General features: G+C 36.5%; 1 protein-coding gene across 5 annotated transcripts in view; it reads right to left on the minus strand.

The window, feature by feature from the left end:
* DOCK4 (dedicator of cytokinesis 4) overlaps positions 1–12,685 on the minus strand; it is a 234,820-nt gene that overhangs the window by 68,355 nt on the left and 153,780 nt on the right. For all 5 annotated transcript variants that reach the window (XM_051625806.1, XM_051625795.1, XM_051625807.1 and 2 more), the window contains exons 22-25: positions 12,161–12,331; positions 10,633–10,825; positions 5,245–5,372; positions 2,946–3,080 (exon numbers count right to left, since the gene is read on the minus strand). In XM_051625806.1, the coding sequence (XP_051481766.1) occupies positions 2,946–3,080; positions 5,245–5,372; positions 10,633–10,825; positions 12,161–12,331 (627 nt within the window). The remainder of the gene's footprint in view (positions 1–2,945; positions 3,081–5,244; positions 5,373–10,632; positions 10,826–12,160; positions 12,332–12,685) is intronic.

Genomic DNA, 12,685 nt, shown 5'->3' on the forward strand with positions numbered 1-12,685 from the left:
CGAAGTTTCTTAATCTTCATCCTCTGCTATCTTGTAAGTATGAGAAAATTTACTTCCAACCATATCACATTCTCTTCAGAAAACAAAAAGACTTTACTCTTTTATCATTATTTTTTAAGATACTCTATTTCATTCTAGCCTCAATATGATTTTATCATCCCATTTAGCATAAAGTAGGTTCATCTAAATAGACACAAATTTTGGACTTTTACTCCAGTTATAAAATCTGAGACCACTAATCAACCAAATCAAGCAGAGTAAATAAATAAGGGTGCAAGATTAACTATTGCTAGCTTGAGAGGCAAAATTTGATTATGAAGCTTTTGAATAGCTTCCTTTCTGCTTAAGCATTTTAACCAGTCCTTTATAGTCACCTTCCTTCTACATTCCCACATTTACTTCAAGTTATAGCAGTGCATAAAAATAACAGTCTATTACAGAAAGCTGTACTATTATAGCTGACAGATTAGCAACGAACGGGTACCAGCTTCAGCTAGTTGTTAACTGACTTCTAAATTTGAGCTTTTAATTAAAAAGCAGATAGCTATACACACAGTTTTTTTTAAAATAACAATGAATATTCAACCTCATTTGTTGAAGGGTATGTACGAATCACACACAAAAGCAAAATCCAAACACGTAGCAACCTTCATAAAAAACATTTAGGATCCAATATTACTATCATAAGCCAAGCAGTGTCTCTGATTCCTTTAGATAGAATACTAAAGCAATTTTTGTGTCTTATCTAAGAAGCACAACTATTAAAATACATTGAGCTCACAATTAAATAATTGCAATTAATTTAGGTTCTGAGGGACCAAATTTCCAAGATTTGAAATCAATACAGGTTTGTTTTAATTAGATTGCTTTCTTCTAACTCTTCATATGTCAAAGTATTTTTCTTAAGGAAATCCAACCACCTAAATCACTGACATCCTAAAGCAGAAGTTCCACTTACACTACTGCATTAAATCTGACGTTTGTTAGTGCAACATCTGTGACCCTGACACCTCGCAGCCACATCTTTTTTTGTGCTCAGTTTAAAGCATCACATCCATCTTGCAAGTTTCCATCTAACAAGGTTCCTCACTGCAAACTGAAATGGTGCCAAGGTACCAAAATTATTTGAGATTAAAGAAATGATGCAGTCATAGCAGTGCACAGCCTGATGATGTTTGATTTTATGTGGGTTCTTTGTGAAGAAAAACAGTGACAACTGGGCCTAGAACATCACACTGCGGTGAGTTTGGGATTACTTCCACAAGTAAGACTATACCTGATTTAAAAGCATGACAGAAATGGATCCAGTGTGCTGCCATGACACACCTCACAAAGAGTATTTTATTATATATGCAGCTTGAAATAATGATATCACACTGGAACAGACTCTACTGCTGTACTCACATTGAGTACTTTATCATACTTGCTCTACAATTAGTTCCAAGAATCTGGCTCTGTGTGTTGCCGTAACCCTGTACTGCATGATGTTTCTACATAAATGTATATAATTGCCTTATGCTGCGCTGTGAGTCACTTCCACATTAAGTATTCTCTGAGATGCTTGTGGTGACAATGACATGGCTTTTCTGATGCATAAAAAAAAATTTTGCAGCTTGAAAGCACTTTCAGAGTCTAATTTTTGGATGGTGTGAAAGAATTAGGCTGTCATGGTGTTTTCTAAAAACTTAATCTGCAAGAAAGTGAATATATCAGAAGAAACCAATAAGCTCAGATCTTTGCTACACTAACCGTCTAATACTACCACCCATACTTCAGCTGAGATTTTCTTGTGATGGCTGATGAGCCACACAGAGTACATCTGTAATTTTGTAATTTAAAGAAAAAGAACTTAAATTGTTGGATGTACAGTTCTGCCGAATCACAATTATTAAAGTTTGGTGTTATCTTCTTACAATGCTTGGTCAACTCCGTAAAACACTTCATATAACATTTGTTCTCTGTGGGATAAAGTTAAAGAAAGAAAGAAACAAACAACAAACAACAGCACATTTCTTCCACAGCCATTAAATGCTTTCTGAAGTGTTGGATCTCAGAGGAAATTCCGGTCTGAAAAGCAACCATCTATTCATTAACGAAAATTGTTGCAGTGTAAAAAATGGGCAATTAATTAATTAAGCGTATAATGAGATGGCAAATCACACAGCATACTATGTTCTCGGCACAAAATGTTACCCCTTCATCTCACATCCGAGTCATATCCCTTGCTATATTAGAACTGATTTGCCCTTCAAACCCTTGCTGGGAACCTTGCTGAAAACAAAGCAAAATAACATTTCATTTTGTGTTGTCCAAGCTCGTCATAGGCATTCCTGTAAATGCCTGAATTTTAATCTTCTGATTTGCATATGTTGTGACACAGGTTGACCAATATGTAATTCGTTAATCTTGTAAATCCATCCTCTTTGCTCTACTTCATGTGATAGAAATTAAGCTCAAATGCTCAGTCCAGAAAAACACAAAATACCTTTCAATTAATAAATCTGGCTTTGTACAAGGTAGCAGCACAGATTCTGCAGGCACTTTTAGAACCATTTCATCATGTAAAATGTATGCATTCTAGGAGATAAAATGTTATCAATTGATACTCTTTCATTCTCAGGAATTCAATTTTAAAAGCAGGTTTCAGAAGCTACTTAAATTTATCAAAAAAAACAAACATAATGAACTATTTATTAACCTGAAATAATTTCAAAATAAATTTTACCTTTTGGGTTGATTTTTTGGGCACAATTTATAAATACACTTAATGGAAAAAACCCTACTATTTCCACTGAATATGATTAAAATGCAAGAAAATCTTTCTTTGTTCTCATTCTCTGTTTTAGACATAACATTTTAACTCTGTGCATTACAATACAAGGACAATATTGACACAAACCTAGTATTCCAACCAGTTGTGAGCTATTTCATTATAAGAAACTTACCGTCACATCTTGAAACTGGAGGCGCATAGCAGAGCCTGACGGCTGTGGTCGGCTGGTGATCTCCAGTATGGTCCTTAACAGAATATCTAGCAGGCTATTTACAATCACATCAATTTCTTCCAAGACAGATTTTTCCTTAAATAATAAATTAAGCATTTAAGATTTTAAAATAGAAATACAACCACAGGCACATATCCTTTGATGTCATTTTAGAAACAAACAGGAGCAATACTATAAATGTTACATTCGAGAAACAAGGACTATTGTCTAATTAAGATATTATTTAATTCTATTTTGGTTCTTTTTTCTAACAGTTATCAATTAATTACATTGCCTTGAAATACAGAGGACAGTTAGGGGATTACTTTGAATATGTAAACTTCCATCAAATTAGTATAGCTCTGTTTTCAATTAATGTTTAGAAGAAAGTAGTACATAATATAGAACTTTTCAGGCAAGATTTTTATAGGTAGCACCCATATATTTCCTGGGGAAATTGCCAAGATTGGCTTAAATTCCAAAATGAATCCTGTTTTCACACTTTGAAACTATCACCAGAAACAAGCAGATGGTGCTCAACCTTCAAGACCTGCTTCAGCAGTAAGGATCAACTACATTGCTTCCCATCAACTGAGTAGCACAAACAAATTAGTCATTTCTGTAAGCCTACAACTGCTTGTACGCAACATCAATACAAAGGAACCAAAGTGTTAACTGCCAAAAGAGACTATGAATGCCTTAATTACATGCATGAAAACACTTGATGAAGTCCAGGTGTAGTTACTTTTCCTTTTAATTCAGATGGAATTATGTCTTCCCTGCTTCAACAATGTTTTCTGTCTCCACTGCTGCAGACAACATCATCTTAATCTGAGTGATTCTACCAACAATTTAAGATGACATTTCTTTACAGAAATAAACACTTTATAATCAAATGCACACAACCAAACTAAAACTCAGCTGACAAATAGATCATTCAATTTTGCTGACATCAAAATGTAGGCGTGTTGTTCTTTTTGGTTTTTGTTGTTTGGTTTTCTTTTTTTTTTTTTTGCTTCCTACACACCCAAAGCATACGATTTGTAACAAAAATCAAAATTCTTGTTTGGCTCAAGATGAGCGTAGTGTCACGTGCATGCTCTCTGTCACTTTGTTTAGTATCAAACAGTTGTTAACTTTGCTATTTATGAAGGTAGATGACATGCAGTGCCTTTAGAAACTACATCAACTGTGATGTCTCAAGCACAAACTACTATTAGAATGGCCAACATCCTCAATTTTCAAAGTTGCCTTCCTGCAAATTCACTTGATCCCTCAACCTCTAAACAATTTTGACTAGCACAGAGGGAATGAAGTTCTGAACTGATCTACAAAAATAATTTCAAAATCTCCAAGCTGTTAATACTCTCAATGTCTCAAAGACTACTAAAAACAGTAGCTGTACATCTTGAACACTGGAGTTTTATGTAGACATTCACTTGTACATCTCTGGCTTGGTGACTCCAAATGAAAGATCTCCTGAAACTAAGACCAGATATGTGAGCTTTTCTACCAGTCCAAAACTACAGCTATGCTTTATCATCTATGACTTTATCTTGTGATTAGGCATTATACCAGCTGCAATGAAAATGATACAGTGCCAAAGTTGCAAGCCGTATCCGTATCGCACCACTGATGGGGTAACTTTAACTGTTTACAGTGGTATAAAATGAATAAACACCCAAGACTCTCACTAATGCATTACAGTGTAATGCATGCTGGCCTTGAAATGTATGTACTGCACTAACTACAGGCCGTGTGTTTTTATTATATTATATCCCTTCGCCTTTCAGAATTTACCATCATCTTCATATTTGCAATACACCTATCTAAGCCAGCTGTCATATGCAGCTTTCACAGATTAATTTACAAACATAACCATCAGAAACTGACAACAAAGTTTATCAATGAACAACCAAGTGCGCCCCACCATACTCATCTCAGTCTGTATCAACATATATCACTTCTGCATTCCCTATGATTCAACAGCCCACAAAAAATGCTTCTAAAATAAAAGTGAACATTTCTTGCTGACCAACACAACACTCAAAGAGTCAAAGCTCAGCAGAACATTGTACTGCGATTAAAATATTCTAGCAAGGGAAGAAAAGGCTCATGAGAAACCAAAATGACGTTTATGCAGAATCATTATGCCAAGAACTCTTTAAACTGGTCTTTGTCAATGTCCAATGTGTCATTACGTGTCACAGAGCCATATAAAGAAGTCCAACATCTTGTGGAAGTCACACTGTTTACTTACTGAGCTGTTCTTCTTGATGAGGCAAAATATGTTGCTAAGGATACGTGCACACATAATAAGGTCCTTCTGCTCTTGCAGATGTATGTGAAGATGATGTAAAACTACTGGAAGAAGAATATATCGAGAATCTGGAAAAAATGAAAACACTTATGACTAAGAGATTCTCATGGAATAATTTACTTTTAATACAGATAGAAAATGTGGCTTCAGCCCAAAAGAGTATTTCTGATAAGCACAAGCTTTTACTTCGGAATTATAATACCCTGAAGCAAATATTTGAAGAATAATCAATATGCTGGAAGTCAGTATGCCATATCATGGATGGAGAGAAAAAACATGGTGTGGAATATACTATATATAAAAGAAAATTCCAAGTATTTACTGAACTGTCATGCAAAAAACCTAAGCCCAGTCATACCACTATTCACAATAATGTGAATTTATGCTCATGTTCCCTGCAATGGCATGTTCCCCTTTAAAGTCGTCGTCACAACAGACTTCATCTTGTACTTACTTTATTCTACAAATGAATTCTACATTACAGAAAAGCAGTACTTTCAGATTTCTTTCAGGATTTTCACTTTTCCAAATTACTCACTCCTACTGATTATGAGCAATTTAGACTACTGGTGTCTACATAAAATGATTTTCCTTTCCTTTATTTTATTTTCTAAACACAGCTTGTTGGCACTATTTTCAGTCCTGAAGTCTCTCAAAATCATGCAAGTACTTCATTAACATGCTACTTTTCCTGGCTTCCTTTTCTTACAATTAAAAACAATGTTAAATGGGGAGAGCCCTAACACTTGTACTTACGATAATACATTAAACACTTATTTATAACGTGATAAATGGAATAGGTGTTCTCTGTTTTCATTTTTTTGTGTTTGTTTTTTTTTAGTTCTTCTTCCTAATTGAGAAATTATGTTCTCATAGAAAGGCACCTGAATCATTTCCTCTATTAAAATTTTAATGATGGGTAAATACTACATTATAGAAATATACTAATCTATTCAGTTCCTTTGTTAATTAAATGATTTCCTAAAACTTGAGTTTAACTAGCTGGAAAATTACTCATTTAAAATAATTCTGCCAACCAGGTACTGTTTTTGGATTAGTCTTTCTTTAAACACTTTTTACTCTCAAATATTTCCTCTACTTTTTCCTGGAGGGAGAAAAGGAGAAATTTATTCTGAGATTTTATTAGTTTAATGCTCACTGATATACAGCACTAATCTTGTTTTTCTCTATTATTCAGTTGTTTTCACTGCCTAGTTATCTGTATAACAGGACAAATTACATGGACACATTGATTTGTACAGGTTACTTAGTATGTTCTCATTTTTTAACAAAGGCCTGTCTGCTCTTTTAAAATGGATGTTTCATGCTTATTATTTATTCAGGTTTTCCTCTATACCTTCCTACTGAAGAAAAATATAAACAAAGCCTGTATGGCAATAGGCGAAAGGCCATCAACAAATCTAAAAATAGTGATACTGAAAACCAAAACTGGGAAACAAATAACCTCTATCAAGTGACTGCTTTACTTCCCTCCAAGTGCCTCAATAGGTTTTCACCTGGACAGGCCCAAGAGTTTGTATCTTTCTGTAGCAGGGCAGAAGTGCTCCAGACAAACCAAAAAGGCATTTTCTTTTTGTTTATATAAAAAACAGAAGCTCACCTAACTGTTGTCCCAGGTAGTCTGAGATGGCAAGTGTGCACAGCTGCCACTTGACCCACCCACTGCAAGATCTTTAGGGTCAAAAGGAAAGCAGGCAGAAAGGTAGCTAATGTGCAGACCTGTCGTTAGGAAACTGTCAGCTTCTAATCCCCGCCACTAGATCGCCTTATTGATTACCAATAGACGAAAAAACAGAGCTAATGCCTTCAGCTGAAGCAAAACAGCAGGACTCTCCATTCCTATAAAAAGGACCTAACCTCTAGCTTACAGGGATGACTTTTTTACCCTCCTTTTCATTAAGCCTTACACGTATTGAATTCCTGTCTATCTGGTAACCCATCTTCCCATCTTCAAGAAAAGAGATGAAGGGTTCACTGTGTAAACCACTGTGGCTCCATGGTTGGGGTACTCTCCTGACAAGCAGGTGATAGGAAGTTGAATCCAGGCTAACAGAGCACTGAACCTGGTCTTCCATTTCCAGGTAAATGCCAAATCTCTACTCGGCTCCAAAACTGTCACAGACCAGTTATAGTAGCTCTTTCACACATTACTGGTGTGAGCCTTGTCCTTTGGGCCATATGTCCTCTGAGGTCAGCACGTCCTCTCTTGCAGCTACAACTCAAATCCCTCAGCCCAGAAGGTGAGGAGAAAACAGGAGCAGACCTGTGCCAAGGTGTTTCTTCTTGGTTAACTCGCCGCAGCTTCCTGCTGAGCACACACAGGATGTGGTACCTTTTCTAAGGTGCCCACTGCTCTGTGCACTGCTTACATGGAAGCACAGCATTATGAACTCCATTTTGGAGATGAGAATCTATGTGTAGCAATACCTGACTTGTAAATAGCCAGCTCTTACATATGATATGGCCTGAAGCATCTCAGTCAAAACTGAGCATCCTCATTCAACTGTTTCAAGTATTTGATTTTTGTAAAAGTGCCAGAAAATTATCAGAAACTTTGTTTTACAAAGACCAAACAGATGAGCAAAAAGCATCTTATAATGACTTAGATCTGCACATGGGAGGGCATACTGTCAGTTACTTAATTAATCACCATATAAAATACATAAAATACCTTGTAATATAATAAAATAAACAAGATAAATAATAAATACCTTGCAAATGCCTAAAATACCTTGCAATAACCTAAATAACTCTCTGTCGTGATCTGTTTAGGTGGAGAGATGAGATGTACTGTTATTATAAAGAGCTGGTGTATTCACCTCTGAGCTAAACCAAGGACTATGTAAGAAATTTTGAAGAAGGTAGTGTGCAACATTTGTCTCAGGTTACTCTTTTTTGTCAAAAATTGTCAGCTGCAATGTCAGCCACTCTATATAGAAAAATTAATGAGCACAAGGAATGGTGCAATTATCAGAACTCTTAGACATCAGTTGCTGTCCTAATTTCTCTTCTGTGCAGGAAGCCAAATTAGCTGTTTAAAATGCTAATACTTGCCCTTTACAAATATTATAGAGAAAGAAGGAAAAAAAAGTCATTACATAGAGCTTTTCAAGAGAGACTACTCTGGGCAATCCTTGTGACTTTCCTATGCAAGCTACATTAACATTTAATATCTAACACACAGCACAACTTTGCCCCTTGCTTTTCAGTTAATGGTAAAGCACCTGCACAGATATATAAAAAATTCTTTATTCTAGTGTATTTTAAAGATTAGTTTCAGAAAGATGATACTAATTTCAATTACTATATCTGAACAGCTGGTCAAACTTTAGCCTACTTGGAAAAATAATTAGTGTAATTTAAGATTTTAAACAAACAGCATTGTCTTTGAACAGTGGGAAGCAGGGACTTGGACCTACTCAATCCTATGTGGCTATCGATGGCTACAAGCTGTTCAGAAGAGACAGGAGAGGAAGAATCAAAGAATCATATAATGGTTAAGGTTGGAAGGGACCTTAAAGATCATCAGAATCCAACCTTCCTGCTATAAGCAGGGACACCTCATACTAGACCAGGCTGCACAAAGCCTCATCCAGCCTGGCCTTGAATACCTCCAGGTAGGGGGCTTCCACAACCTTCCTAGGCAACCTATTCCAGTGCCTTACTACCCTCATGGTGAAGAATTTCTTCCAGATGTCTAACCTAAATCTTCCCTCTTTCAATTAAAACCATTACCCCTTTCCCTATCACTACCCTCTCTGGTGAAAAGTCTCTCCCCAGCTTTCCTGTAGGCCCCTTCAGGTACTGGAAGACTGCTATATGGTCTCCTCGGAGCCTTCACTTCTCCAGCCTAAACAATCCCAACTCTCTCAGCCTCTCTTCATAACAGAGGTGCTTGAGCCCTTTGATCATCTTGGTTGTCCTTCTCTGGACCCTCTCCAACAGCTCTGTTGCCCTCTACATAAAAAAGTGGATAGAGTTTGAAGAGTGGTTCCCAAAGAATAGCTACGAGCAGGTCAAAGGCTTATGTGTAAGAATCAGGGATGGGGACAACAAAGGGAGTCTACTACAGGCCACCCGATCAAGTGGAGCCAATTGATGAAGCCTTCCTACTCCAGCTCAAGAAGACGTCGTGCTCACAGGCTCTCATCCTACTGGGAGATTTCAACCACCCTGACACCTGTTGGAAAAGTAACATGGCAAGCTGTAGGCAATCCAGGAGACTCCTGAAGTGCCTTGATGACAACTTCGTAAGTCAAGAAATAGAGTACCAGAGGTCTGATCACCCAGCTGTAGGGAGAGCTAACTGCTCTGGGAGGGACTGCCCTGGCAGCTCACAAGGGAAGGGAAAGCTGGTTTTGCAACCAGAATGAAGCAAAGAAACCAAGATGTAATACTTCTTACCCATTTCTTTGAGCTCATGCTTTTAAAGTACGATCAGTGAAAGCACTTGAAAAAAAAGTTCTAAGATCTCTTCCTTTATTTTGCAGCATCTCAGTATATTTATGCATATCTTGGTGGCTTCTGCAGAGCTTTCATCATTGTAATGTGTTAATTCTGAATGCCTTAGATGGTAAAAGCTACTGTTACTGCTGAACTCCATCAGCCAATACCCAAACAGCTCTCAAGAGGGCTATTGGTGACTAAAGTAACGCTCAAGAGAAGCCTTCAGATCTTTTCCATTTTTATTATTTTATTTCAAAATTACTTAATCTCAAATTTAATATTTGGTCACTTCTACAGGTTTCACTTAGGATACAAAAAGAGCATGCCAAGTTCATCACCACACAGCAGTTTTTTCTTCCACACAGCAAATAACTATGCTGTTATATACTTTTATGCACCGTCACTTCCATTTGTGTAGCCTTTTTATGCTGCTTTAAGAAATGGAAGATCGAAAGTGCTGAACTAGCAAGAGTTACACAAATAAGACTTAATGGATACATCACAATCTGTTTGCTGAACTGCCCTCAGAGGAGAAAAAAATAAAATAAAATAAATCTATTTAGTAAAGCTTTTTCCTTTAGAATTACTTAAAAATATATAAGACAAACTTCCTTCACACACATATTGCCAGCAGTAGATTGAAACAAAACTACTTTAAGAGTTTTTGTCCCTAAAAAATAAACCACTAATTTTAACCAAATGAATTCTTGAAAACGAGCAGCCTGTAATAAGCAGTGCTTCAAGAATTGTTCCTTTGGAAGCACTACTCTGAGCAACACTGTTCTCATCAGCACCTCCTGGCCTGTGCACCAAGCACACAATTTGAGTTCCTTATCTGCAGGCAGCCCAGGGTAACCTTACCTGGGTTAGTGTACAGGTGACTCTCTACAGTTTTCCCAATACTCTGCAGTTTCACAGCTTGAAGGGACTCATCCCCATGCATGACTGTTGGCAAGCTGCCCAGAGCATCATGAACCAAATTTGCCACTTCTCTTACATCAAAGAGCTTCAAAAGTTCAGAATACACTGATGGGAATGAGCTGAGAAACACGGCCTAGAGGAAAAGGGCAAAAACGCACAGTCAGATATTGCAGCATAGTTTTGACATTTATAGAATTTAAATAACTATAGAAATGTAAGTAACAGTAGAAAAATGACTGGCTTTACATTTCAAGGTTAGTGAGTACCTTTAAAAATGGTCATATTTTCAGAAGAAATATCTTCACATTCATTACTGGGCTTACCCTTGTGACTATTTTTGTGTAAGCATTACCTATTGGCTTCATTTCTCCCAGGAAAAAAATGAAAGTAAAAAGTTCAACTTGGAACAAAAATATTTATACTTGATAGATTCTTCATGATCTTCTTTATGTGTGAGAGGAAATTTTTAAAAGGATAATAGAAGCCAGGTGATAACAGAACAAAAATATTTGACTGGAATTTCTTTGGTTTGTATCAGGATAAGTAATATAACAGCCTTGATATCTTCCATTTTTCAAATAATAAGCATTTTTATTTTGGAGTGAGACAGCAGTGGCAGTCTTGGTTCACTTCAACAATTCCAAAATAGGGTTAGAAATTCACTGGTGAGTATAGTGAATATGGAATAAAAGCACTGGAAAAGAAAGCAGGCCAATGGCAGAGCAAGGAAGCTAGAACTGACATTCCCTTCTTCCTCTCCAAATCCTGCTGACCAAAAAAAGCTACTCATACCTCAAACCTTCTTTGTTCTGGTGTCAGAACACAATACACTAGGCTAAAGATATTAAAGAATTAAAATGAGGTTGTTTATCTCATTTTGCCATTATCTTTTCACTCCAACTGCTTATATGATATGAGATGGGGAGAAGCATTTCTCTACTCTGTTCTCTGATTTCCCATTTCTTTGGAAGAACAATTTTCTACAGAGCTTAAGAAGTTAATAATTCCTAACAAGCCTTAAAACACTACTGGTTACAGTAACAGCAGAAGACAACCATGAGCTGCAGAAGTTGTCTAAATGTAGAGAGCTGTCTCCTGTGCATTTTGCCTGTGCATTTTTGCACTAGTCCATGTTAGCAGTTTCAATTAAAATAAAGATACCAGCTGTAAAGCATGAAAAGTCTGATAGTTTTTTATATGGCTTGAATTCTTCAGTTCCAGTGTAGTTAAACTAAGCTGTAAAATTTCCAAAACAGAGGTATTACTTTATTTGTATCCAGGAATATCATTATTATAATTAAACATTAAATATTATATTTAGGATTATCTATACCAAACTACTGGTGTGAAAATTTCACACTATGGGACAAAAGGTAGGAGGTGAAAATGGCTTTCTGCTCTAGCAAAAAACCCATTTACTTTCATGGCAATAAAGGCAAGGAAAAGCAAGACACCCTCGAAAACTTACTTGTAGTTGGGATAACGCACTAGCTCCTTTGCTCTCTTGGGAAAGGAAGAAACGAACTGACATAAGAAGCTCTTGAATACAGCAGCGAAATTCCTCCTCATTTTGTCCCCCAGTGGCAATAGAGAATAACCTTCGAGACTGAACTATGTATTTGAAGATATATTCCTGTGCCTACAAAAGTCCAAATCAGAGATAACTCATAAAAATGAAACAGCTCATCTTTAAATAGAACAGACGCAATGACTATAGCATTCAAATAATGACACGGTTCTGAAGCAGGACAGAACACCATCTTACTTAATTTTGGTAAAACTTTCTGTTGAAACACTAACATTTCAAATGCACACACTGAGAAATTATCTTCCTTAGCCTTTCATAATCTCTACAAACCAGGGAACTCTTTTTTTTTTTTTTTTTTATAACAAATGCAAAAAGGCAAAATCTCACCCATCCCTTGCATGTCTTTGGCTACAGAAACACCTACTGCATAAACATGCAAGTCTAATATAAGAAATAGGCTCAAGC

The sequence above is a fragment of the Apus apus genome, chromosome 1 (genome assembly GCF_020740795.1).
Source record: "Apus apus isolate bApuApu2 chromosome 1, bApuApu2.pri.cur, whole genome shotgun sequence".
In the NCBI taxonomy this organism is placed as follows: Eukaryota; Metazoa; Chordata; class Aves; order Apodiformes; family Apodidae; genus Apus; species Apus apus.